General features: G+C 35.5%; 1 protein-coding gene across 1 annotated transcript in view; it reads right to left on the reverse strand.

Annotated features, from left to right (window-relative positions):
* Window positions 1-11,364: 11,364 nt before the first annotated feature.
* LOC121386712 (myosin-IIIb-like) overlaps window positions 11,365-26,639 on the reverse strand; it is a 52,119-nt gene continuing 36,844 nt past the window's right edge. The window contains exons 21-29 of the mRNA XM_041517709.1: window positions 26,088-26,255; window positions 23,401-23,510; window positions 21,163-21,353; window positions 19,973-20,062; window positions 17,211-17,328; window positions 15,682-15,729; window positions 15,288-15,356; window positions 14,422-14,604; window positions 11,365-12,380 (exon numbers count right to left, since the gene is read on the reverse strand). Of these exons, the coding sequence (XP_041373643.1) occupies window positions 12,297-12,380; window positions 14,422-14,604; window positions 15,288-15,356; window positions 15,682-15,729; window positions 17,211-17,328; window positions 19,973-20,062; window positions 21,163-21,353; window positions 23,401-23,510; window positions 26,088-26,255 (1,061 nt within the window). The 3' untranslated portion in view covers window positions 11,365-12,296. The remainder of the gene's footprint in view (window positions 12,381-14,421; window positions 14,605-15,287; window positions 15,357-15,681; window positions 15,730-17,210; window positions 17,329-19,972; window positions 20,063-21,162; window positions 21,354-23,400; window positions 23,511-26,087; window positions 26,256-26,639) is intronic.

The raw sequence follows: 26,639 nt of genomic DNA on the forward strand, positions 1-26,639 counted from the left end.
TGTGTTCTCATTTTGTTATGGTATATTTGTAAAAACATGTACTATGTAATTATTATTAACCAATAAGATATTATTGTTTTACATGTATATGCCACAACATATACTATAAATTGCTGTGTATATTTTCAATTTACATTATATAATTACATATTTAATTGTTTGCTTTTGTAAATGTTACTTTCAATTTGGTATGAATCATGGTTTACATATAATTTTTGGTTTCTTCATATATATGAATTTTCATATTTGTTCCACATCTCACATCACTAATTTGATGTGTAAAAAATAATGTCACCTAAAATAATTCCAATGAAGATAATTGTGTTAACACTTCATGCTTAATGATGTTTATAAATGTAACTTGTTTTTATATTAATAACCAAGCAGATAGGGCCTAAAGAAAAAAAAGAAAAAATGCCATATGTTTGGTATTTACATTTCAACTAGCAGGATTTCTGTCATAGGATAAAATCTTGGAAATTAATAGATATATTTTTTTGAAATTTAAAAAAAATTATAGTAAGAGACGTACATGACACACAAAGTCATTTTTTTCTTTTCCTGGCAGATGTGTTCTCACTGTTACATTTGAGACTAGCAAAAGAATTGCAGGCTATAACAATAATACATGACGTGTCTTTTAAGGTCACATACTGGCTGGACTGGCTCCCATGTTATTTTCAAGAACCAAGTCGGTTATAACTAATGTGTTAAATATTGTAAATGTACATTAAATTTTCATTTACCAAACAGCAAGTGTAATAAAAGTATGCATTTTGGTGTGTATCAGTCTCAACAACAATAGCATAGCCGTTAAGCTCCTGAATTATTTTACTCACAAGATGTAGACCAGACATTTTGTCTATGTTCAATGTGTAAATTCCATTGGTTATTATAAGTTAAAAGCTGACTGTGATTTCGTCATCTAGTCATTATAAACATTTATTTTGCCACAGTATACAATATTTAAATATATCTCATATATCTTATCAAACAACTCCTAAATTTTGAGATTGGAAAACAAGAGAAGTGGTAGTTACACTCTAAGAATTGTGTGTACATAAAAATCAGATATGCCAATATACACACTGTAGGTGTTTGTAGATTTTTGTAATTATACTGATGAATCTTGACGTGAATGTATTTAATTAAGAAGGAAATAATAATGTTTGGCAATTCAAGTTTTATCTGTTGATCTCCATTCAGTAAAAACAAATGTTAATTTTTCTTCGTCTTTTCATAAAATAAAAAAAAATCATCAAACACTGGTGGTTGGGATTGTTCTTGAGTAATAATAATAAGGTTTAAAAATGGTTGTACAGTACAGTACATATATATGATTTTATTATAGAGGCCAGTAGAAACAGTATATTAAAATAAATGTAGATATTCATGAAAAAGTGGCTTACTGCATTTTTTTTTTCAGTTTTGCAGATAAAAACTAAATTTACAATTCATAAAATATACTCTTTTCTTTCTCTCTCTCTCTCTCTCTCTCTCTCTCTCTCTCTCTCTCTCTCTCTCTCTCTCTCTCTCTCTCTCTCTCTCTCTCTCTCGTTTTTCTGTATGCTTTGTTTTTATAACACAAGCTGTTAAAAAGCAGAATTCGGACCTAATACAAACTATTTTCAAGATACTTTGCAGTAAAGAAGGCAAAGGCATCTTACATAAAGCAACAAATTACATTTTGCAAATAATAAATTTTTAAGCGACTGTTGTGAATGCCTCTAATGAATATGAATTCTGAATAACAAAACTGCATTCTGATATTAAAAATGTAATTTTGCATAAGGCAGTCGAAAGAATGTTGGGCAAATTCGTGTTTGCTTCTATGATCCACTATCAATTGTTCGTCCTTAGGATGACTGCTACTCCCCTAGGAGATATGTAGCAGGTTTCATCCCTCTTGCAATGCATGTAAGAGGACTTCCACTCCCAAGGGGGTAGCATAGAAAACCCAAACTTGCACAGGATAGAGCCCAATGAAATGTATACAGCTGTGATGGCATGCACTCATATGAATCACTGTACAAAAAGACAGTGATGATATCAGGTGTTCGTGAAAGGTGAGCATATCCTGCCCACCTTTGTGGCTGGTTACAGGAACAAACATAAGTTGATTGATCTATTCTAAATAGTGGGAAAAAAAAAATATATATATATATATATATATGTTACAGGAGCTTCATCAAGCATCTATATTGATCTTCTTAACTAAATGGTCTAGTAAGCCCTGGTCCCATTTGTTGGAAGACATCTTAGCACTACATTGTATATCATAAAACCAGCAAAGGCTATGACGTCATTGCGACATAGTCCCTGATAGTTTTATGATATAGTGCTAAGATACACTACATTGTATATCATAAAACCAGCAGACTATGATGTCATTGCGACATAGTCCCCAACAGTTTCATGATATTATATAGAGCTAAGATACACTACATTGTATATCATAAAACCAGCAAAGTCTATGACATCATTGCGACATAGTCCCCGACAGTTTTATGATATAGTGCTAAGATACACTACATTGTATATCATAAAACCAGCAGACTATGATGTCATTGCGACATAGTCCCCGACAGTTTCATGATATTATAGTGCTAAGATACACTACATTGTATCTCATAAAACCAGCAAAGACTATGACATTGCGACACAGTCCCAGACAGTTTTATAATATTGTAGAACTAAGATAAAACTGTAGCTTCAAAAAATATTATCCTTGGCCCATAATAGTACTTATTTGTAGTCATGAATTTACAAATTTCTCTTATTCATGAGTCTTTTAAAAAAAATTAAAATTATATTTTCTCATGATTCCAGATTGGAGATTTGTTAAGCTTTAAACAAGCTTGATTTGTTGTTAGGAATATTTGACTTTGAATGTTGTAAATATGTTTATTTTCAAATGTTGTTCTCACTTGTACGTATGTGTATATATATAATATATATATTATTGGTATTGTTGAAACTCTGTAGATAATAACATGGTAAATTTTGCATTTGTTACCGTGTCAACCCTGTTGCTGCTCAAGATGTATAAATATTTTTTACTTTTAACATAACCAGCATTGCTAAATCTTAAACTGTTCACCGCTATGATATCGTAACTTCTTTTTTTTTAAGTAGCAAAACACAAAGGTTAAATCATTTTGTAAACAATTAATCCAAATTTTATTGACTTGATACATCAAATATATTTTCAGTAACATATATTTTTTGGTAAAAATACAATTGGCCTGAAGTTACAATTTAAATATTGACTTTTTCTTTTCTTTTCTTTTTTCAAAAATGTTTTGCTATTTTGAATCATATTGTATTGGTATGTTTAAAAGATTTTATTAAATTTTCAGTTAAATAATTTTTGCGGTGCCATTATTTTTTTTTTTATATATATATATATATAGTGCCATTTCAGTTCTGCTCTGTGAACCATACTGCTGAATATTTTAATAGTGTTCATTATCTGTCCATCTTGTCTACACAGGTGTAGATTTGTGCTCTTTTCTCAGTGTATGTTTAAAATATGTCCAGATACTGGAACCACGACCCAATCCAATAAGAAGGAAGGAAATGTTTTATTTAACGACACACTCAGCACATTTTATTGAAGGTTATATGGTGTCAGACATATGGTTACGGACCACACAGATATTGAGAGAGGAAACCTGCTATCGCCACTTCATGGGCTACTCTTTTCGACTAGCAGCAAGGGATCTTTTATATGCACCATCCCACAGACAGAATAGAACATACCACGGCCTTTTATATACCAGTCATGGTGCACTGGCTGGAACGAGAAATGGCCCAATGGGCCCACCAACAGGGATCGATCTCAGCCCGACCGTGCATCGAGCGGGTGCTTTACCACTGGGCTACGTCCCACCCCAGTCCAATAAAATGTCACAGAGAACCAGCTATTGTTATGTTGTTACATATCCAATAAGATGTCACAGAGAACCAGTTATTGTTATGTTGTTACATATCCAAAAATAATTAATTAAAGGGACACACCCTAGTTCTAGCGTGTGAATATTAACACTAAGTTTAGTTAATTTACAAACCTGTAAAACATTTGGATAAAGTTACATTTGAGTGAAACAGGAGTCTGTGACTTTGAAATTGTGAAATGCCGTCTAAAAATAAGACTAAAACCTCGACTCCATAACTGTTACTTCTCAAAAGCACGTGCGTTTTTTAAAATATGAGAAATACATTTTGTGATATTAAAAACACAAGGATGGCCAAAAACACTTTGAATGTACGGAAATGTATAATCTAAACCATAAAATGTAAGTAACGTAAGATTTCAGTTATCAAAAACAGCTATAATAGTAAAACATATGCCTTAGTGTTTAGAAACTAGGGTACGTCCCTTTAAAGTGTTGAGAATTACTAAACAAATACATGTATTTGGGGGAATTGGAGGTTAAGCAGGAAAATCAGTTATGTACATAAAGTTGTCTTTAATGATCTTGCCGAGAGATAAGAGCCCCCAAAAATGGGGGGGGGGGGGGGGGGCAGGAATTTTGGGATGCTGGACACCCAAGTGATTTACATTTCTTTCATGACAGTTATGTGTAACAGAATATTATAAAATTAAAACTTCTTCATTTATTCACAGTATATTTTGGTGTATAAAAACAAGACATTTCTACCATAACCTAGATGCAATTTTACATAAATGTTCTCCTTTCTTTATTGATGTGTCATTTAATGTGATTATAATTTATATAGTTGACAAAAAGTGTTGAGTTTTTTGTTTTTTTTACTCTTTGTTTTGGAGTAATTTCAGGTTTTGCTTAGTTTCACTAACCATTGAAACATAGGGGTTTTTTTTGTGGAGTTTTTTTGGGGAGTCATTTCTTACTGCTTTTGGCTATTGGTGCCAAGATACTCCTCCTTCATATCAAACTCTTGGTTAATGTCATCTGCTCAGTGTATGCTTGGCCCTTGACCCACACAAAGTTTTCATCTTATTGGGTGGTTCTCTGTTCCTAAATTGAAGTCTTATTCAAAATTATATCCAACTTTGTTTCCTCCTTGTTTTACCTCATTAGCATGATGACCTTTTAATTAATTATCAGGGGTGGGAGTTCTCCTCGGATCAGCTGTTTTCTTCTCATGGAACATTGCATTTCCTCGCATTTTAATCGGCCTTTCCTCCAAAATGTCTCAGATGACACAGATTTTAACCTAGGATTTCAAGAATTTCCGGGACCCGTCTAGATTTCCTCGGGTTTTTTTTTACAGTTCACCAATTCCCACCTCTGATTTATATAATGGACATGATGAACATAAAACAGTTTTAACTTTTGTAGATGAAATATTTTCATTAAAAAACTATTATATTCACACCTACAATCCTGAAACTGCCAGTAATATTTTATGACCTGCACAACAAATGATCACATCTAGCAGGTGTAATAATAGTCCAGCTTTGTCATGTTTTCTGTGATTTCAGGTAATTTTTCATTGTAGTGAACCTTTTTCCATCTATAAAAGACAACTTTATTAACATTTATTAAAGCCTTTTCTTATACACACATGGTAACTGGTCATCTTAATGCTTATGCAGTTTTCACGTCTTTATTCAAAAGATTTTCTTTTTTCATGAATCAACAACAATAAAGATTAATTTTAAAACAGTTGGGTATTATTTTGATTAGGACTTATATTTCTGGATACTTGTCCATGTTTCGTATTGTTGACAGCTTTGTTTATATCGGTGTTTATTTATCTCTCTTGATGTCATGCTGTGTTAAATGGCATCTGCTCATTGTACAATAAGTGCATTCTTGACAATATGAAGTTAAATATTACAATATATGGCTCACATTGTAAAATAAATTATTTGTTTGGTTTTTTCATTACCAAAGTGTTGTGTTGTCAATAATGTTTGGAAGATAAAAAAAATTGAAACGACAAAATGCCCAGTGGCCCCACCAACTGGAATCGATCACACATCAGGCCAGTACTTTACAAATGGGATACATCCCACACCTGTGTAACGCAAGAACAATTGTCGAATCTGGCAACTAATGTTTATTTCCTTTTGGAGGGGGGGGGGGGGGGGGGGGGGAGACGCAGCCCAGTGGTAAAGCACTCACTTGATGCACAGTCGGTGGGGCTATTTCTCATTCCAGCCAGTGCACTATGACTGGTATATCAAAGGCTGTGGTATGTGCCAACATGTCTATGGGATGGTGCATATAAAAAATCCCTTGATACTAATGGACAATGTAGCGGGTTTCCTCTCTAAGACAATATGTCAAAATGGCCAATGATTGATAAATCAATGTGTTCTAGTGATGTCATTAAACAAATTGAAGTTGAAAACTTTTCTTTTGAAAAAGTGATGTTGGCATCATGGTTCAAAATAACACTGAAAAGACAACTGCTCGCAGTTTCAATGCTATGGCTACCTGTCCCACTGGCCATGTCGGAGATTGGGTGTGGGAGAGACATGCCTGAACCTTAATTGTATAAAGGCAAATTAATAGAGAGTATGATATGCTATGGCTACACTAAGCAGGGCTTATGGTCTTCTACAACAAAGGTACTCTGGACTTGGTAACCATCAACCTTCTAGAGTCTATGGAAAGGCACAATTCATTCATTTGAATTCATTTCTGTGCTTGTAACCAGTTAAAAGTTCAAACACGCTCTCCTGTGCACATACCTTGGCTATCTGTCCAGAACAGAGGTTAGTTGGAATTGAGACAAAAGTTGGTAATGGCTTTAGAAATTCTTAAGATCTTGTGAACTATAAAATACATATGAGATATTACAGATATCTGGTGTGTGTGTGTGTGACTTTTAATCATGCTCATATATACCACAGAGGTTTCGAGCATGCCCGTCCCGGGTTCCGCCTCTGGATAGCTGGAAACCCAACCCGCGACTGACGATATTTGGTAGAGAGTTTGGGCAAGATTAATAGAATCTTTTACTGTTGGGTATAGATGAGGTAATTCCAACACCAGGGACAAAATGTTTTTGTGAGGGCTGAGATGATTGATTCTTTTTTTCTTTCCCACTTAATTACATTTGTCAACAATAGTTTGTTTATTCTTGACCCATTCATAAACACTTCACTTACAAAAATTACATAAAAATGTAACAACAATTTGTTAAATATTTTTAAGACAATTACTAGTATTTTTATGTATTTTTTGTAAGTGACTATTTTAAATATAAATATTTTTAAAACAATTAAGACAGTCCAGATAGCTGAGGTGTGTGCCCAGGATAGTGTGCTTGATCCTTAATTGGATATAAGCACAAAAATAATTTGAAAAGGCAACTTGGCAAATAGTAATTCAATAAAATTCTGAAAAATGAGTTATAACTAAATAATAAACGAGAATTTTGACAGAAAATGTTTAATGAAGGCCAAAAGTTTAAAAGTCCGATCTACATGTCAACGTATGTGGCATTGTTACGGTGCACAGCTGGCCGGGACTTTATGAGTTGCATCCCTTCAAGAAAACTCCAGGGTTAGTAGATGTGGAAGCTGTTGTGATGTGCAGAAATATAAGATATCGATAAGACTGATCCGTCTGAAGAAGAGAAAATCTCACACTAGGGTTAGGATAGGATACCATGGAGGCAAAGAATTTTGCTAAAAAAGAATCCACCCTGGTGGTGCAGGCTGTCAAAATGATAAGCGTCCTAGTGTTCAACCAGTTCCAATGACTGCATACATCATTGACAAAAACAACAAAAATGGAGGACTCCAAAGTCGAGCAAGTGAAAGCACATGCAGTGGACACAGACGAAACCAACAAGTATTACCACAGCAAGCTTCAGACTGGAAATGCTCATTAAGGCTTTTAATCGGGTGAAATAAACAAACAAATATTAAACAAGTACCAGAGTTGGGGTTCTGTCCATGGTTGTCAGTGCTGGTTGTGCCTCATTGAAAGGTTTAAAAAGGTCCTATTCCCAGCACAGTTGCTGTCAGCTGTGCTGCCAATACTACCTGTGCAACATATACTGAATAAAAAAAGAAATTTCCGATTTGTACATATAGTATTTGTTGTGTTAAAAGAATTCATTGTGTAATGAAATTATATTGGTAGTATTAGCCGTGAGCTGTATTATCAGGATTCATGAATTTTATCGATTATTTTTGCACTGTTAATCGTAGACAACGTGAAATTCAATTTGCACGTGCATGCATGGTTCGACATGTCCCGTGTAGTATTCGGTCAATTTGTTTTACTTGTCTTACTGACATTGTTGTCAAGTGAACGAAAACGCTTCAAAATTTGTAAAAAAAATTAACGTTTTTTACATTGTAGCATTTTTAGTATGCCAAGAATACCCAATAATTTACGCAAACGGGCGATTGGCATGCTTGATGCTGGCATGTCGACAGAAGATGTTACAAGGCATGTTGGGAGTTCTAGTCGAGTGATACGAAATCTTCACGTAAGATTTCGAACGACAGGAAGCACCAACGACTTGCCACGTCGTGGACGTCCGCGTGTTACAACGCGTGGTCAAGACCGCTATATCATGAACACACATTTGAGCAATCAATTCCAAATTGCCACTGCTCCAAATTGCTCATTCAGGAATGGAACAATATTCCACAGGCAGAAATCAACACTTTAGTCAATTCTATGCGCCTGTGATGCACTGCAGTGGTCAATTCAAGAGGTGGTCATACCCGTTGTTAAGTGGGTGGGGATATTTTGACCCCTACTACACTTGGTCAATATTTCTCCCAGTTTCTGTTAACCTATGGCCATGATTTTTGAACCAAACAATGCATCATGGAACACTCTTTAAACGCATATATAACAATTATTCCCCCGATTTGTTTTTATCAAGTTTCTTATTTTGTTCAGTATATAATGCTATGTCAGTCTAATAAGTTATGAATTTCACACTTAGGCATTTTATTTCCATCACTCATAAATTTTTAGGCAGAACCTTGCAGTGTTTAATATAAAATAAATTCCATAGAACAGCAAAAACAAGAACATGAGAATTGTACACTATATAAATAAAAAATCACAAACTGAGAAAAATGAAATAATTTATTGCTTTCATCACAATTTGTGCTCAATGCTAGGTACAAATTGTGCTTAAAGTGATTAAGTGTTTGACAAAGAGAATTGTTACATATATGCAATTGCACTGTATTGAGAATGAGTTCCACTTGATTAAAATAAAACTATTGACAAGAAATGAAATTATGCAAAATACTTTTGTAATAATACAATAATGTATAGGACAAAATTAATACATTTGTAAACCTATATAAAAATATACTATAAAAATATTAAAACAGGAATATAAATAGTTAATTCAATGTTATAACAATTTACATGTGATATATAATTATGCAGCTTCTTCCATAACCAAAACATTTTACAATTAATAATCCTAACCATGGACAATTCTCCCTGGTCTTATGTGTTTGTGGCCTTCCAATATCAATAATTATCATCCATTAAAAGCCCCTGCACGTGCAGTAACCTCACTGTGGTGCAGGGGTGTAACATTATCTTTGAGAGTGGCCAATACAGCACAAATCCCCTTGTTTTCTTCGGGATACAATTAAGATTTTGAGTAAAAGTCCGTATCTATCTGTGATATTTGTATTTTAGCACAGTTCTTTACACTGTATTTTTATTTAAATCTTTTTATATTGATGTTGATCATCACTTTATTTGTTTGCATTACCATAGTTTGACACCCAATAGCCGATGTATTTTTTGTGCTGGGGTGTCATTAAATATTCATTCATTCTATTCCATTAAATACTTTTGTAGGAGATATCGCTGGCACTATAATTTGCGATATCTCCTGTGATATTCTCCTAGGAGATATCGATTCTTATAATCTTGATTGATCAAAGTTTGATCACAAGGTATTATTTTGTTGCATCACTGTGTATGTTTCAGCGCTAAACCTATCATTAGTGACGTCATGCCACTGTCGTTCTACTAGTTAGCAAGTCTACCTCTGCCAAATATAGTGACATTCAACCCACATTACTGACACTGTTTACAATTGTCACTAATGAAAAGAATGATAATGGATGATAAACAGAATACCCCCGCCATGTCTTGTGATATAATTTATCAGTACTCGTTGATAAAAATAAAAAAATCCTCTGCAAGTCTCGGATTTCATACTTTATCAACTCATGCTGATAAATTATGATATCACAAGACACTCGGGAGTATCCTTTATTAATCACTGGCATTATGTCCCTGCCCATTCAAAATTCTCAAAATTCATATACGTACATGTATCACCAAAGGTTGATAGTTTAAAAGTAATGTCTACAATGATACTCAGCAAGCTTTAAAGTTAGGAAACAAACTTTAATGTGTATACAGTAGAACTTAGTTCAAGTTTGATTCAAAGGCTAAAACTTCATGGGCATAATGATTTTATTAATAACGATGAATTGGCGAGATATTTAAAGAACTTACCATCACAGGGTTTTGAAACAAAATGTACATGTATGGTATCCTTTTTTTTAAAATTAACTCCAAGTAAAACTTTTTTAGATATTAGTTTCTGTTCTAAAAAACTAAATCTTGGGGTTTCTTTCAGCAATTTGAAAAATAAAAGGAATTCATGTAACAATTAAACCGATGTCTAAGTAACCCTGCAAACTGGTGAGTGTCAAAGAATCCTATAATACGCTATCTTTTCAAGTTCAAGCAATTTTTTATTACATATAATTTGTTAAATTTCATTTGATTTTTGCATATGTTAATTCATGTTAACATGAATCAATACTATACAAAATATTGTTGCCAATGTGAATCATGTCACATAAAGTTTATAAAACATCAACTATAATACTACTATACAAAAGATCATTACTGCAGATGTGAATTACATCACACAAAGTTTATAACATGACATTGTAAAAAAATATGTTAACATGAAACATACTATATAAAATTTCATTGCTGTAGATGTTATTTACAGTTTATAACATGACATTTTAAAAAATATGTTAACATGAAACATACTATATAAAATTTCATTGCTGTAGATGTTATTTACAGTTTATAACATGACATTTAAAAAATAATTCTAACATGAAACTTAAAGGGACATACCCTAGTTTCAACCCGTGAAAATTAACACTAAGTTTAGTTAATCTACAAACCTATAACACATTGGGATAAAGTTACAACTGAGTGAAACAGGAGTGTGAGTTTGAAATGGTGAAATACCCTCTAAAAATAGACTAAAACTCGACTCCATAACTGTTACTTCTCAGACGCACATGCGTTTTTAAAAATATGAGAAATGCATTTTGTGATATTAAAAACACCAGGAAGACCAAAAACACTTCGAATGTATGGAAATTGATAATCTAGACCATAAAATCTAAGTAAAGTATTATTTCAGTTATCAAAAATGGCTATAATAATCAGCAATATACCTTAGTGTTTAAAAACTAGGCTATGTCCCTTTAATACTATAAAAAATGTAATTGTTGCAGATGTAATATACATCACACTTAGCTTATAACATGACATTTAAAAACAAGCATTCAGAGAATACTGCTAAAGAAATACATGTCCCCTACCAGGTGGGCCCAAAGCATTTTGTATCTCCTAAGTTCAAGGGCCAAGGGGTAAATCGTTATAAATGTCGACCTTGATCCGTAACACAAACTTGATCTGATATACACCAAATTTCAGCTCCATATCCTGAGCATTGTGAAACAAAAGTCTGGAAAACAAATTTTCATAGACCACAACTCTGTGAAATATGAGACAGACAGACAGACGGAGACGAAACATACATGTAGTTCCCTCTGGTTGGACTGGTAGGGGACTAAAATATAATGTTCATATGAAACATAATACTATATAAAATTCTGTTGTTGCAGATGTTAATTACATCACACAAAGTTTATAACATGACATTAAAAAAGAAATCATGTAAAAAGAAACATAATAATATGTGTACAAACAACAACTACAACAACTCTCCAGAAGAAGCTGTACGGCACAAGAAGTGATCTACAGAGAACAGTATCGTTCATAGTCACCGCTGGCCTCGACGTGTATAGTCAACAAGCGAACGAAACATGTGTATAATAAAAATGTCTCTTATTAAACCTCGAGGAATTATTTCATAAACAATATCACTTCTGATGACAGTTTCAACACATGACAACACCTGTGTTTATTCTGAATATCAGTGTCACCGAACGGCTCCATGATCTGCCCAGTTCAAATGTAAATTATAAATTGGAGTCAGATTCCAGAGTAGAAACATTCACAGGCCGGGATGGATCAGTGCAGGCGATTTCTTGTGGTTGATAATCTCTTGTTTTCTCGACCACCATGGTTGAGAGGATCATACTTATGTTGTTCAACCTGGAAAAATACAACAGTTGGATCACATGTTAGTAGTCTATAAGAAGACAAAAAAATTAAGATTTTTTTGTCTTTTAATTAAAGAATACACTTAACATATTTTTCACTTAGGTTATACAGAATCGGAGATATGCTTAAGGACCACACAGATAATGCAGGGCTAGCTTTGGGTGAGCAAAACAGTTCGCCAAATTGTCTATTAAACTTCAAATATTGCAGAAATTATCAGTTATTTTCTAAAAAATGTCAATTATTACATGAAATTATTTCGCCAAATTAAAATAAAATTTGCTAACTACTTTCAAGATTCGCAATTGGCGAATTTGACGAGTGCCAGAGCTAGCCCTGTAATGACAGAGGAAACCTATGGCTACTAATTTTAATTAGCAGCACACAGATCTTAAATATAAAACATTTCTATAAATGAGGGGATCACATACATGTGTAGCAGTCTATGACAAGACAAAACAGAAAGAAAAAGAAATTTGTGTTAAACGGCACACTCAACATAGTTTTTACTTATGTTATATGGTATTGGACATATGGTTAAGAACCACACAGATAATGACAGAGAAAAACAACCACTCCCAACTCCATGGGCTACTCTTTTCATTAGCAGCTAGGGATCTTTTATGTGCTGCATCCAACAGACAGGATAGTACAAACAATGGACCTTGTTGCACATATTGTGGAGCAATCACTGGAAAGAGAAATAGTCCAATGGACTGGGATTGATCGAGCACTTTTCTACTGGGCTATGTCACACTCCGTTTGAGACGACAAGATTTAAAAATCTAATATTTGTTTGACAGTGGGTACATTAACAAAACATTTCTATGCACACTGTGATGAACATCCATAGGTGAAACTATAAACCAAGTTTCAGCTCACTGTGATGAACATCCATAGGTGAAACTATAAACCAAGTTTCAGCACACTGTGATGAACATCCATAGGTGAAACTATAAACCAAGTTTCAGCACACTGTGATGAACATCCATAGGTGAAACTATAAACCAAGTTTCAGCACACTGTGATGAACATCCATAGGAACTATAAACCAAGTTTCACTGACCTAGGACTTACAGTTTGTGAGAAACTCATCTAAACGTGAAACTTTTAACGCAAAAGTTGCTGATGCCATCACCTTCACTGTTGCTGCCACCATTAAACCCTTAAAGGGACATACCCTAGTTTCAACCCGTGAAAATTAACATTAAGTTTAGTTAATCTACAAACCTGTAACACTTTTGGATAAAGTTACAACTGAGTGAAACATGAGTTTGTGACTTTGAAATTGTAAAATACCCTCTGAAAATAGACTAAAACTTGACTCCATAACTGTTGCTTCTCAGACGTACATGCATTTTTAAAAATACGAGAAATGCATTTTGTTATATTAAAAACACCAGGATGACCAAAAGCATTTCGCATGTATAGATATGAATAATCTAAACAATAAAATCTAAGTAAAGTATGATTTCAGTTATCAAAGATGGCTCTAATAGTAAAACATATGCCTTAGTGTTTAAAAACTAGGGTATGTCCCTTTTATGCAGTAAAACCTGTCTAAACCGGACCCTGAATAAACTGGACTCCTCTGTCAAAAGAGGCCAAATTTTATGGTTCCAAATTTTCTAAATTCTAAAATGAGACCCTGTAAACACCAGATCCTGTCAAAATTAGATAAATATTAGGTCCCAAGCTTGGTTTGGTTTACACAGGTTTCACTGTATTAAATGTTTAACAGTGTGGAGGTGATTGTGGCAACAATTTTTGCATTAAAATTTTAATGCAAGATGAGACAAAAACAAACAAAACTGGCAGACAGAAAGTGCGACTCACCTAGTTTTCCAACAGTCTGTTGTACTGTTCAGATAACTGTGCGACTCACCTGGTTTTCCAACAGTCTGTTGTACTGTTCAGGTAACTGTGCGACTCACCTGGTTTTCCAACAGTCTGTTGTACTGTTCAGGTAACTGTGCGACTCACCTGGTTTTCCAACAGTCTGTTGTACTGTTCAGGTAACTGCGCGACTCACCTGGTTTTCCAACAGTCTGTTGTACTGTTCAGGTAACTGCGGTAGCGGTCTCCCCACCATGTTGGACAGTCTGTTTTTCGGGTCACTCAGAGCGGCTGTCTGCACGCTGTAATTTCGAGGAGGAAGATGGGGAATTCCCGGACTTTCCTGTGGAACAGGGGGTGGTGCGACGGATTGTCTTGCCTGAAAACAAAATCAATTCTTTTAAATCATCCTGCAGGACACAAGTTTGAGGTTTTTGTCAAAATTACCAAATCTTTGACTTCCAATAGCTGATGATTAATAAATCACTGTGCTCAAGTGGTGTTGTTAAACAAACCAAACTTCTTCTTCTTGCAATGTAGTTCTATTTAATTAAGCATTTTAAGATACCTGAATATGCATCATCTATTCTAAATTGAAATGTCTATACAACTTCACATATTCCCGTACAAAAAATAATCTTTTTTTTTCTTTATAACTAATATAGACTTTTTTGTTATTTATAATTTCTTTTCATAGAAGTGGGTTAGTTTGGATTCAGCTAGGACAACAGGCGTGGATCCATTATGTTTTACAGAGTGGTTCCAAAATTATTTACACGAGAAAATAAAAAGTGAAAAAAAGTTCTGCACTTAGGAATGTACTTTAAATGAGGCAAGAAACAAATCGGTAGCAGGGGGGTAGTCAAGACCCCTGGAAGCCACCCTTGGATTTACACCTAGTCAATTTAGATTCCTGATTTAAAAAGTATATTATATAATTCAGCTGAAAAAGCAAGAATTTAAAAAAGAAAGAAAGACAGGGATCGAGTAGCAAGTGTGTTGATGTGATAGTTTTTAATTGGTCATACAGTTGTTGGTCTAAATATTAAGAAACGTATTTACATTTTTTTTGTCTTCAAGTACAAAGTATAGTCCATCCATCAAGTCTACATAATCACACTCTCCCTGTTCCTGCAATAACAAGAAATATTAAGGAAAAATTTAAATACAATTCAGTCAGCAGCATATAATAAAATAAAATAAAATAAAATAAAATAAAATAAAAAGTAAAAATTTTGCTGCACTGAAAATTACAAAACACAAATCTGAATTACATACGGTATTAATTTTACAGTTATTACAATAAATAATTGGCAATTACTTTTAATCGTTAGTTTTACTGTGTAATTAAATAAAGTTTAAATCAATGATTTAAATATAAAACTAGTGATTTTTAAAAAATTAATTATTGAGTTACAGTGAAATCAATGTCTTTCTAAATGAAAAATAAACCTACCTGACCACAGGGTACTGTGAGACGGCCATCCCAGTTAGAAATTGGATTCTTTAAAAAAAAAAAAAAAAAGGTAAGTGAGTACATACATGTATGTGACAATAATAATATCAAAAGTATATAACTACGTAATCGTACATAGAACATATACACGTATGTGACAATAATAATATCAAAAATATATAACTACGTAATCGTACATATAACATATACACGTATGTGACAATAATAATATGAAAAATATATAACTACGTAATCGTACATACAACATATACACGTATGTGACAATAATAATATGAAAAATATATAACTACGTAATCGTACATACAACATATACATGTATGTGACAATAATAATATCAAAAATATATAACTACGTAATCGTACATACAACATATACACGTATGTGACAATAATAATATCAAAAGTAGATAACTACGTAATCGTACATACAACACATACATGTATTTCAATAGCAACGAAGTGGAATTTAGCACCTGATAACATGAGAAACGTTTTGGTCATGAAGAAAATAATAATAATATATAAATCTGTTTGGGTCATAGGTGTTAACCCTTATAAGGCTGCATTGTTTCTGAACCACAACGGTTCCATGTGCCATCACAATACTTGACCTAGAACGTGCATACAGGTCTGCAGCACTCTACAGGTTTAACAATTCCAGTCCACAATATGCAATATGTTACTTGCTGCTAATCGAAAAGAGTAGCCCAAGAAGTGGCGACAGCCATATAACCGTAAATAAAATGTGTTGAGTGTGTCGTTAAATAAAACATTTCTTTCTTTCTTTCTCTGTATGACAAAGCTATACACAACATTTCTACTCATATATTTTGTGGTATTGGAGCTGGAAAAATCGGGGAAACAGATAGATGGATGGACAGTTAGACAGTCACACACTGACAAAACCTATTGTCCTCTACAGATGGACTAGTAAGTAACAGACACAAACCTTCTTGTGGTATTCAATGATATCGTGAAGGGGTATAATAGATAACCGACACAAACCTTCTTGTGGTTTTCAATGATATCGTGAAGGGGTATAATAAGTAACAGACACAAACCTTCTTGTGGTATTCAATGATATCGTGAAGGGGTATAATAGGTAACAGACACAAATCTTCTTGTGGTATTCAATGATATCGTGAAGGGGTATAATAGGTAACAGACACAAACCTTCTTGTGGTATTCAATGATATCGTGAAGGGGTATAATAGGTAACAGACACAAACCTTCTTGTGGTATTCAATGATATCGTGAAGGGGTATAATAGGTAACAGACACAAACCTTCTTGTGGTATTCAATGATATCGTGAAGGGGTATAATAGGTAACAGACACAAACCTTCTTGTGGTATTCAATGATATCGTGAAGGGGTATAATAGGTAACAGACACAAACCTTCTTGTGGTATTCAATGATATCGTGAAGGGGTATAATAGGTAACAGACACAAACCTTCTTGTGGTATTCAATTATATCGTGAAGGGGTATAATAGGTAACAGACACAAACCTTCTTGTGGTATTCAATGATATCGTGGAGATTCCGGTGCACCTTGGGTTCTCCTTTAATGATAAACTTGCCATTCTTTAGCTGGTCAATCATGTAGTGTCGACACCTCTCCACATCTCTGAAATTAACCACAAAATACACACTACTACTGTTAAGATGTTTGAAATTAACAAAAAATAAATATTAGGTCTTTGAAATTAACAACAGAGTAAACACTAAGTCTATTAGCTTATGTAGTGTCAATGAGAAAATTGTCTGGATGTTTAATAAAGGTATGTATATATATAATATTACATAAAAACAAGAATTCCGAAGAATTAAATGTATTGCTACCATAAAATAAAACATTGGTGCACTAGCTGTTATGAAGATCCACAGGTGCAGCTATAAACCAAGTTTCAGCTCAGTGTGATGAACATCCACATGTGCAGCTATAAACCAAGTTTCACTGACCTAGGACTTATACATGTATACTAAAAGGCAAAAGTTATTGTGACACACAAAAGACAAAGATAATTGATGATAAGTTTTTACTGCCGAGTATCAAACGTTATAACTTGGAAAGAGAAATGTCCGAAGGTATGGAAACGAGCAATAGTCCATGAAAAGGGCACGCCTGCCATATGCAAATGAACCACATCACTAGAGGGGATCCAGAGCTAAGTTCACATAGTCAGTAGCGAGTGTGTCCACCTTGAGCAGTGATACAGGCCTGGCATATTCATCTCATTGAGGTCACTAAACGCTGGAGAAAGTTCATGGAAATGCCATTCCAGATCTAAGGAAGGATCAGCCGAGTTCCTGAAGTATTTCATCCCAGACATTTTCGATTGGTGACAAATCTGGGGACCTGGCAGGCCTGGGTAGCACCTCAACATTGTTCTGATTCAGATACTGCTGCACAACTCTAGCAATGTGTGGTCTGGCGTTATCGTGTTGTAATGTCATCCCGGGGCCATTCTGTTGCAAAAACGGTAACACAGTTGTTTGCAAAATTTCGTCTTGGTACCTCACAGCATTCAAATTGCCTTCAATCACAACCATCTGGGTCCGGCCTGTGGCTGTAATTCCACCCTATATCATAACGCCACCACCTCCAAAACGATCCCCTTCAAGAACACATGGCGTGACGTAACTTAGACACGTGTCCTGCCATCAGATCTGTGGAGAAGGAAACGGGATTCATCAGTGAAGAGGACACATCTCCAGTCATGTGCTGTCCATCGCAGGTGTTTTTTGCACCACTGGAGATGTCGACGTCGATGTTCTGGTGACAGGATTGGCCTTTTGGCTGGACATCTTGCACGGATGGCGTAGATGCATAGACGTTGTCGGACTGTCCTCGCTGATATACCTCTGTTGCCATGGATGGTACGGGCTGTGAGGGTTGCTGGCTGGAACCTGTTTCGCAGATGTGTGGTTCAGATCCATGTGTCTAGGCAAGTGGTTGTCACGGGTGGTTAGCCGCTACTGGGATGGTCCCTGACCTGGTTGTTTTGTTGATATTGTTGCCATAAGTGCCATATGGTGTTTTTGTGGACGTTGAACTGACGTGCGACGTCACACTGCGAGGTCTCAGATTCAAGCATCCCAATGACTCGCCATCTGTCATTTTCACTGAGCCATGGCATGACGAAATTGCATCAAACAGTTCACTAATGGTGTTTTTCTGACTTCTGGACTTCTGAAGGCTGCACAGAGTGGCAATGATTTGCGACTGAATGTCTGACCTTTTATGGCGAACACTGGACAGGATTTCTCCCGAATATTCCATGTTTCTTGCACAAAACATGCAATTGCTACAACAACTGCTTGGTTGCATTTCTTCGAGCTGTTTCATGTACGTTTTCTCTGGTTTACCTCCATAAATCCATTCACAAATTTATTACTCCAAACAATCCATGTCACAATAACTTTTGCCTTTTAGTATAGTCTGTGAGAAATGGAATTTAATGTGAAATTTAAACATTAAACTTTAATGTAAAGTTGATGCTGTCACTGTCACCACTGCCACCAACATCAGAATAGTAATACTTACGGCTCACCTATTCACTTCAATAAGGCAAAACAATTATGTGAACTCTTGAAACTATACATAGTCATTTTTGTAGCGCGGGCAGGCTAATTTTTCTTGAATGAAATGAAAATGCCAAAATCCTGATGACAATATTTATTCATATTAGTATTAGGGGTGGGACGTAGCCCAGTGTTAAAGTACCCGCTTGATGCGTGGTCAGCTTGGTATCGATCCCCGTTGTTGGGGCCATTGCTACTAATGGAAAAATGTAGCTGGTTTCCTCTCTTAAGACTATATGTAAAAATTACCAAATGTTTGACATCCAACAGCCGATGATTAATAAATCAATGTGCTCTAGTGGTGTCATTAAACAAAACAAACTAATATACTTCATATTAGTATTACTGCCAAACATCTACCTGTATGTAGATGTGCAAAAGTATCACTATGTGTATTTGCATGGGTTACAACTAATATTGTGGGTAGAATGATGGAAATACGTGTTGAAAAGGTTTCAGGCCAGCACATTGTGCCTGAATATATCTATCGATTTTACCAGAATTTGAGGATTGGCTCAAACATTGTTGGGGGGGGGGGGGGGGGGGGGGGGGTTTCGAGCATGTGTCCCGAGTTGGACCCCTGGCTATCCAGAAATGGGACCCGGGACAGACTATATATATATATATATACACTTTGCACATAATACTAAGCTAAATATCTATCCGAATGAAAAGTTATAACCTACTTGAAGGACAGTGTGTATCCGAAGCGACTCTCGCTGACTCGGATCAGATAACAGCCAACAATCTTCTGTTTCAACAGCTCTTCCGACTGTCTGTAAACACAAATTTTCTTTTAATGAAAATTCAATCACAGGAATAGTATTATGCAAGCACATCCAAAAAAAATATCACTAATCTATACATTCTGAGGAAGAAAACTGTTTGTATTAACTTAACTTCTCTAAATAAAATTTAATATAATAATAATTATTATTATTGTATAAATATAATAATAATTATTATTGTAGAAGTTAAAAGTTATTAACTTTTTCAAGGTTTCTGCTAGTCCTCAAATATATACTTTTCTAAACAGGACACAAACTACTAATGCAATCTCTTGGATCATGTTTATAAAACTTAAGTTCACACTAACAACATTGGCAGTCTCTAAACTATAATAACTACATGTTCTTTGTTTTCCAGTCTTGACATATATTTATATTATATACTTATTTGTTATATGTATTTAATCCTCTGATGCTACCAGTTGGTGGCCTTGAGCAAAGTAAAAATCTGTCTGTCTGTCTCTTAATTTGGACAAAGCTCTATTAAATCCCGGATTCTAGACTTTACAGTTTCATAGGTATGAGGCTAGGAAGACTTTTAAAGTCACAGACTCTAGTTTCAACTCATTGAAATGGACACTATGTTTGGTTAATTTACAAACATGTAACAAATTTGGATAAAGTGGCATTGGAGTGAAACAAGAGTCTGTGAAGTTGAAACAGTGAAATACCCTTTACAAAAATAGACTTGATCTCATCTCCAGAGCCATTACTTTTCAGAGGTATGTGCATTTAAAAAATATTTTTAAAAAATGCATTTTGTGGTATTAAAAAGACCAGGATGTCTGAAAACACAGATTTATGGAAGTGAATAATCTAAACCATTTTTTAAAGTAATGTTTGGATTCAATTATCAAAAATGTCTCCATTAATACTGTAAAAATACACGGTAATGTTTAAAAACTAGGGTCTGTCACTTTAAACCATATTACCAAGGCAGAGGAAATGACTGGAGATCAGGGCTACTCCTCCATCCTTTAGCACAGACCACAACCTCTGAAAAGTGTACTTAAAAGAATGAAGAAAATTTGGGACTAGAGGGAAAGTGCCCTAAGTCAGAGGTCAGGTTAGAGAGGAAAAAAAATTACCTTCTTGTGATTATTCCATGGAACCAACTGGCAAACTTCCCCGAATGTTCGTCAATCACGTGGTTTGTCTGGGTTTCCTTGAACCAAACGGCAGTGGCCTGTCTCGTCCCAGGCTGTCCGAACTTGTTCTTGTTGGACAGGATCGGCTGGAAATCATCCTCAATGATGTCATCATCAGAATCACCCTCCACCTGTTACATATATAACAACACAGAGACAGTCACGTGGCCTTTGATATACAATGTATATACCAGTCGTAGTAAAACTCAAATAGAGAACAGGTCCACGAAGGAGGTTCGATCCTGCGACCAAAGCATCTCAGCCATGCGCTATACTGACTGAGCTATCAGGGCTGTAGCTAGAATTTTTTGTTTGGGGGGGCAACTGAGTAGTTAATAGTCTAAAACTCCTTAAACAGTTAAGAAGAGAATTTTCTTTAAGTTTCTATAATGCTTTCCGGATTTTTTTCGGGGGGGGGGGGGGGGGCAACTTCCCCTCTTGCTCCCCTGCTAGCTATGGCCCTGGCTATAGATTCCTATAGATCTAGTCAGAGGAAAGGAAAGGAATGTTTGTTGAATGACATTGTTGAATCTGACACTACTATATACTGTCGTGCTTTAGTAAGACATTTATCGTTTGGTCAGACATTAATTGGTTTATCGTTTGTTGTGACTTTCCGGAAACAGAAGTACATGTAGGGTGTGAATTAACAACAAGATGGGGAATTAAACAAGTTAAATGGTATGGTTGATTCACATCTAGTTTTATTGTCGGTTAAATCTGAGGCATCAAACAACACCTATGTGTCTAATTTGGAAATATAGCTTGTGAGTTTTCTAGGCATTCCCATTTGTATTGTATACTCAATCAATGCTAGAGAGGACTCCAGAGAATATTTTGTTTTCAAAATCTGGATTAGCAATATTTCTAGTCAAATGAAAATTCATTAGCACATACTGTTTAATGCTTTAAAATTGTGTAGTAATATCTAAAAGTTGCATAGTGAATCGTGACATAATAGTACTGAACAAGTAAAGACTTCTGTATTCCCCCCCCCCCCCCCCTATTTGGGGTATTGAATTAGCCATATCAACTGGGTATTACATTAAACACTACAAACGACATAGTGCTAGGCCTGGATTTGAACTCCAGACCATCGGGATTGTAGCTGAGTACTCCAACCACTCGACCACACAGTGGATCAACAAGTGAAATTGCATTTTAATATTTATAAAACTCATAGGGTGTATTTTGACAGAATGAACCGAATGTCTACAGAATAAAACGAAGATTTAGTCCCATAATGTCTCATTCTGTCTTCTGTGTTATATTTCTTCCAAAAGCACCATCAAAAGCACCCTTGTGGAAGAAATTTTACACAGAATAGTCAAAATGTCTAATTTTTCAAAGGCAAAACATAGCGATACTGGATTACGAAATATACAAATTATGTTGGTTTTATAGAACAAATTGTTTTAAAAGGTATTGTATTTAACTATCACTGACCCTAACCTTAAACTAATTCTAACAAATATGTCTTTAAAATTGTTGGGGGTGTGGGGTGGGAATAAGGACGACTTACCCTGAACAAAATGTTCCCTGGACTCAAAAGATTGCAGTAATTAATGTGTCTTAAATATTTTGCTTAATCTAATGCTATACAGACATCAACTTTGATCCTTTTTGACATTACTCATAAAACCCAAATTATAAGTAGGGTCTCCACGAGTAGGCTACTCTGGCACGGGTCCAGTCTAGCAAGAGCTGAGTCCGTTCACAGGACTCGAGTACCCGTGCAAGGAAGAGCACTCTCATTTAATTGTAGTTTTACGTCATTTTGCCATATGGTTGCCACGGTTACATCATAGGGCTATGAGACATGGAAGGACCCTTTAGTTAGGTGATTCCTGTCTTGAGTCAGACCCCCGATCTTATCGGAAGCCAGACTCGGGATAGGCGTGTTCGAAACCATAGAGGTATATGGACACGTTAAATACCTAGTAAAGTCAAGTCATGGAGGGAGAATAAAATGCGAATGTGTGGAATTCAATACAAAGTAATGATTTGGCATCCATGTTCAGCACTGGAATTAAAATGCATAGTGCCATTTTACTTTATTCTTTAGTCTCATTATCATCTAGTGTAAGTATCATTGAACTCATTGGGGCCCTAATTTTACAAGTGGTGGTTGTCAGAACAGTCGGTAGCACTGGTGCTTTATTGACAGGCTGAATGTACCTGTGTGCCACAAGATGACGTGGTCTTGGTTGGCTTCAGGTAATCCGGTGCAGGTGATCTTGGAGGCGGATGCTCTGGGACAGGTGGTGATGGACCAGACTTCATTTTGTCTGAATAAAAGGAAAGGAATGTTTTCATGAAAACACCCAAGAACATTGTCCGACATATGGTACAGGATATTTAAAACACATAGTCAAGAGAATGAAAGAATTAATTCACTAATGCCATGTGTAGTACAGTAGTCTTGATAAAAAATAATCCTACTGGCACAGTATTCATACTGGGTCTCATACATTTATTACTTCTGGAAGAAAATAAACGTTTGGACAAGATAACATAGGTTTAGCATTTTATTTACATTTCAGTGTTAGGTGCATAATGTTTTAAGCATCCAAGAGCTTTTTATAAAGCCATAATATTACATCCTGGGCCATAATATTACATCCTGGGCCATAATCTCACAAGGGCGGGATGTAGCTCAGTGGTACAACGCTAGCTTGCTGCGTGGTCGGTCTAGGATCAATCCCTGTCAGTGGGCCCATTGGGCTATTTCTCATTGCAGCCAGTGCACCACGACTGGTATATGAAAGGCCGTGGTATGTGCTATCCTGTCTGTGGGATGGTGCATATAAAAGATCCCTTGCTGCTAATCGAAAAGAGTAGGCCATGAAGTGGCGACACCGGGTTTTCACTCTCAATATCTGTGTGGTCCTTAACCATATAACATAAATAAAATGTGTTGAGTACGTCATTAAACAAAATATTTCCAATGATCTCACAACTGATAAGCTAAAAACTTAAATATCTGTTGTGTGCCTAAGCTATAGTTTCTATCATTTGAATTGAAATAATCTCATCTACTCTTTATTTTCACCATTTCAGTCTATTTAGTTTATATTTAACAAGGGCCTTAGCTTCTGTACCATAACCTGATTGGAATAATTGTTGAAAATAATAGTGTTAATCACTTCAGTCAAGTTTATGCCTGGTTGCTGTTGGAGAGACAAGGACAGTGATGTAGAGGAGTACAGCAAAACAAAGTTGAAAGATAGGAGGAGCTGTAAGATCAGGCCTGACCCATGGCACTAACTAATGACCGCCGGTAGTAGGAGTGTATAGTAGGTGGTTACAAGTGCCTCTTAACAATGCCAGAAGTAACTACTGAACACTCCCCAAAGTGGTCAGACTAAGCCCACAGCTAAAAGTTGATGGGGAAAAGAAGGAAGAAGGAGATGTTTTATTTAATGATGCACTCAACACAATTTATTTATGGTTATATGGTGTCGGACATGTGGTTAAAGACCACACAGATATTGAGAGAGGAAACCTGCTGTTGCCACTTCATGAGCTACTCTTTTTTATCAGCAGCAAGGGATATTTTATATGCACTATCTCACAGACAGGATAACACATACTACAGCCTTTGATATACCAGTTGTGGTACACTGGCTGGAGAGAGAAATAGCCCAATGGGCACACCGATCGGGATCAATCCAAGACCGACCGCGCATCAAGAGAATGCTTTACCACTGAGCTACGTCCCATCCCAAGCTGATGGGGAATGGCAGGTGTGTGGCACAGATAGACACAAGAGACAAGCACCTGTCACGGATGGAAAGACAAGGACTCGGATGTGGAGGTGCACAGCAAAAGAAGTTAAAAGATGCCAGATCGGGAATAAATGAGATGGAATTCAAAGGAGAGAAAGGAAAGGGAGCAGTGGGATAAAAAATAAATAAATAAATAAATAAAAAATAAAGATCAGCATGAAATCAGATAGAATGCACAGGAGAGATAAGAATTCTACAGAATTAAATGTTTCATCTATCATAAATGTTTTTGGTAGCACCATGATGAACATCCATAGGTGAAACTATAAACCAAGTTTCATGGATCTAGGACTTATAGTTTGTGGAAAAAGGGTCTAAACATAAAATTTTAATGCAAAAGTTGACACTGTAGCCGACATTGGAAAAGTAATACCTATATCTTGCATTTTGACTTCGTAAAGATTAAAGGTGCATACCCTAAAATGAACACTAAGTTTAGTTAATCTACAAACCTGCATCACACATTTAGATATGGTTAAAACAGAGAGAAGCTAAAGTCTGTGATGTTTAAACAGGGAAATAACGTCAAAAGTCAATAGAGCTTGTCTCATTAACCATTACTTCTTAGACGAATGTACGTTTTCAAAAACTAGGGTATGTTGCTTTAAGCAAAAATGGGAACAGTGGGACAAATTTTTAAAAATTAAATTGTTTATGTCTTGTAAGTTCCATAACACTATAATTGGAAAAACAAGTTTGTTTTGTTTAACGACATCACTAGAGCACAATGATTTATTAATCATCAGCTATTGGATGTAAAACATATGGTAATTTTGATACAGTCATAGAGATGAAACCCGCTACATTTTTCCATTAGTAGCAAGGGATCTTTTATATGCACCATCCCACAGACAGGATAGCACATAGCACGGTCCTTGATATACCAGTCGTGGTGCACTGGGTAGAGTCAGAAATAGCCCAATAAGCCCACTGACGGGGATCAATTCTAGCCCGATGGCGCATCAAGCAAGCGTTTTACCACTGGGCTACATCTCGCTTTCCCACTATAATTGGATTGATTTCTCACATCACTCGCTACCACCATTTGAAGCAAGTTTCTGTCTATTCAATCTTTACCCTTTGGGTGTCGTTTTTTGTCCTCCTCAACTAGTCGAGACTGGAATGTGCCAGACATTGATCCCAACTCTGCCACCATATTAATCAGTTTCTCAACCTCCACTGCCTGAAGTCTCGCTTTCTCTCTCAATCTCTTGCACCTCCTACGAGCTAGGAACCCACGAACAACTAGAAAATAATAACATTATTTATTACAATAGAACATAGACTTTCAGACTGGAGGTGAATGCAGGCACCTCTACAATTTTGAAAATTACAAAACATTTATCAAGGACCTGAAAACTAAGCCAGCTTAGTCTCCAGTAATTCTTCTTTTTTATCATTATGTGGTTGTTTATGTAGGTGAAAAATGAAAAAAGCAGGAATGATGAGACATAACACATATTGTGAGAGTACTGCTAAAGCAATACATGTCACCTACTGAGCTAAACAAATTTTTGTATTTCCCAAATTCAAGGGCCATAACTCTGAGAAAAATTGTGTAAGTTAATCTGTAACAGAACATGATAAAGCTATACATACACACAATTTCAGCTCAAAATCTTGAGGCAT

This window comes from Gigantopelta aegis, chromosome 2, assembly GCF_016097555.1.
Source record: "Gigantopelta aegis isolate Gae_Host chromosome 2, Gae_host_genome, whole genome shotgun sequence".
NCBI classification, from domain to species: domain Eukaryota; kingdom Metazoa; phylum Mollusca; class Gastropoda; order Neomphalida; family Peltospiridae; genus Gigantopelta; species Gigantopelta aegis.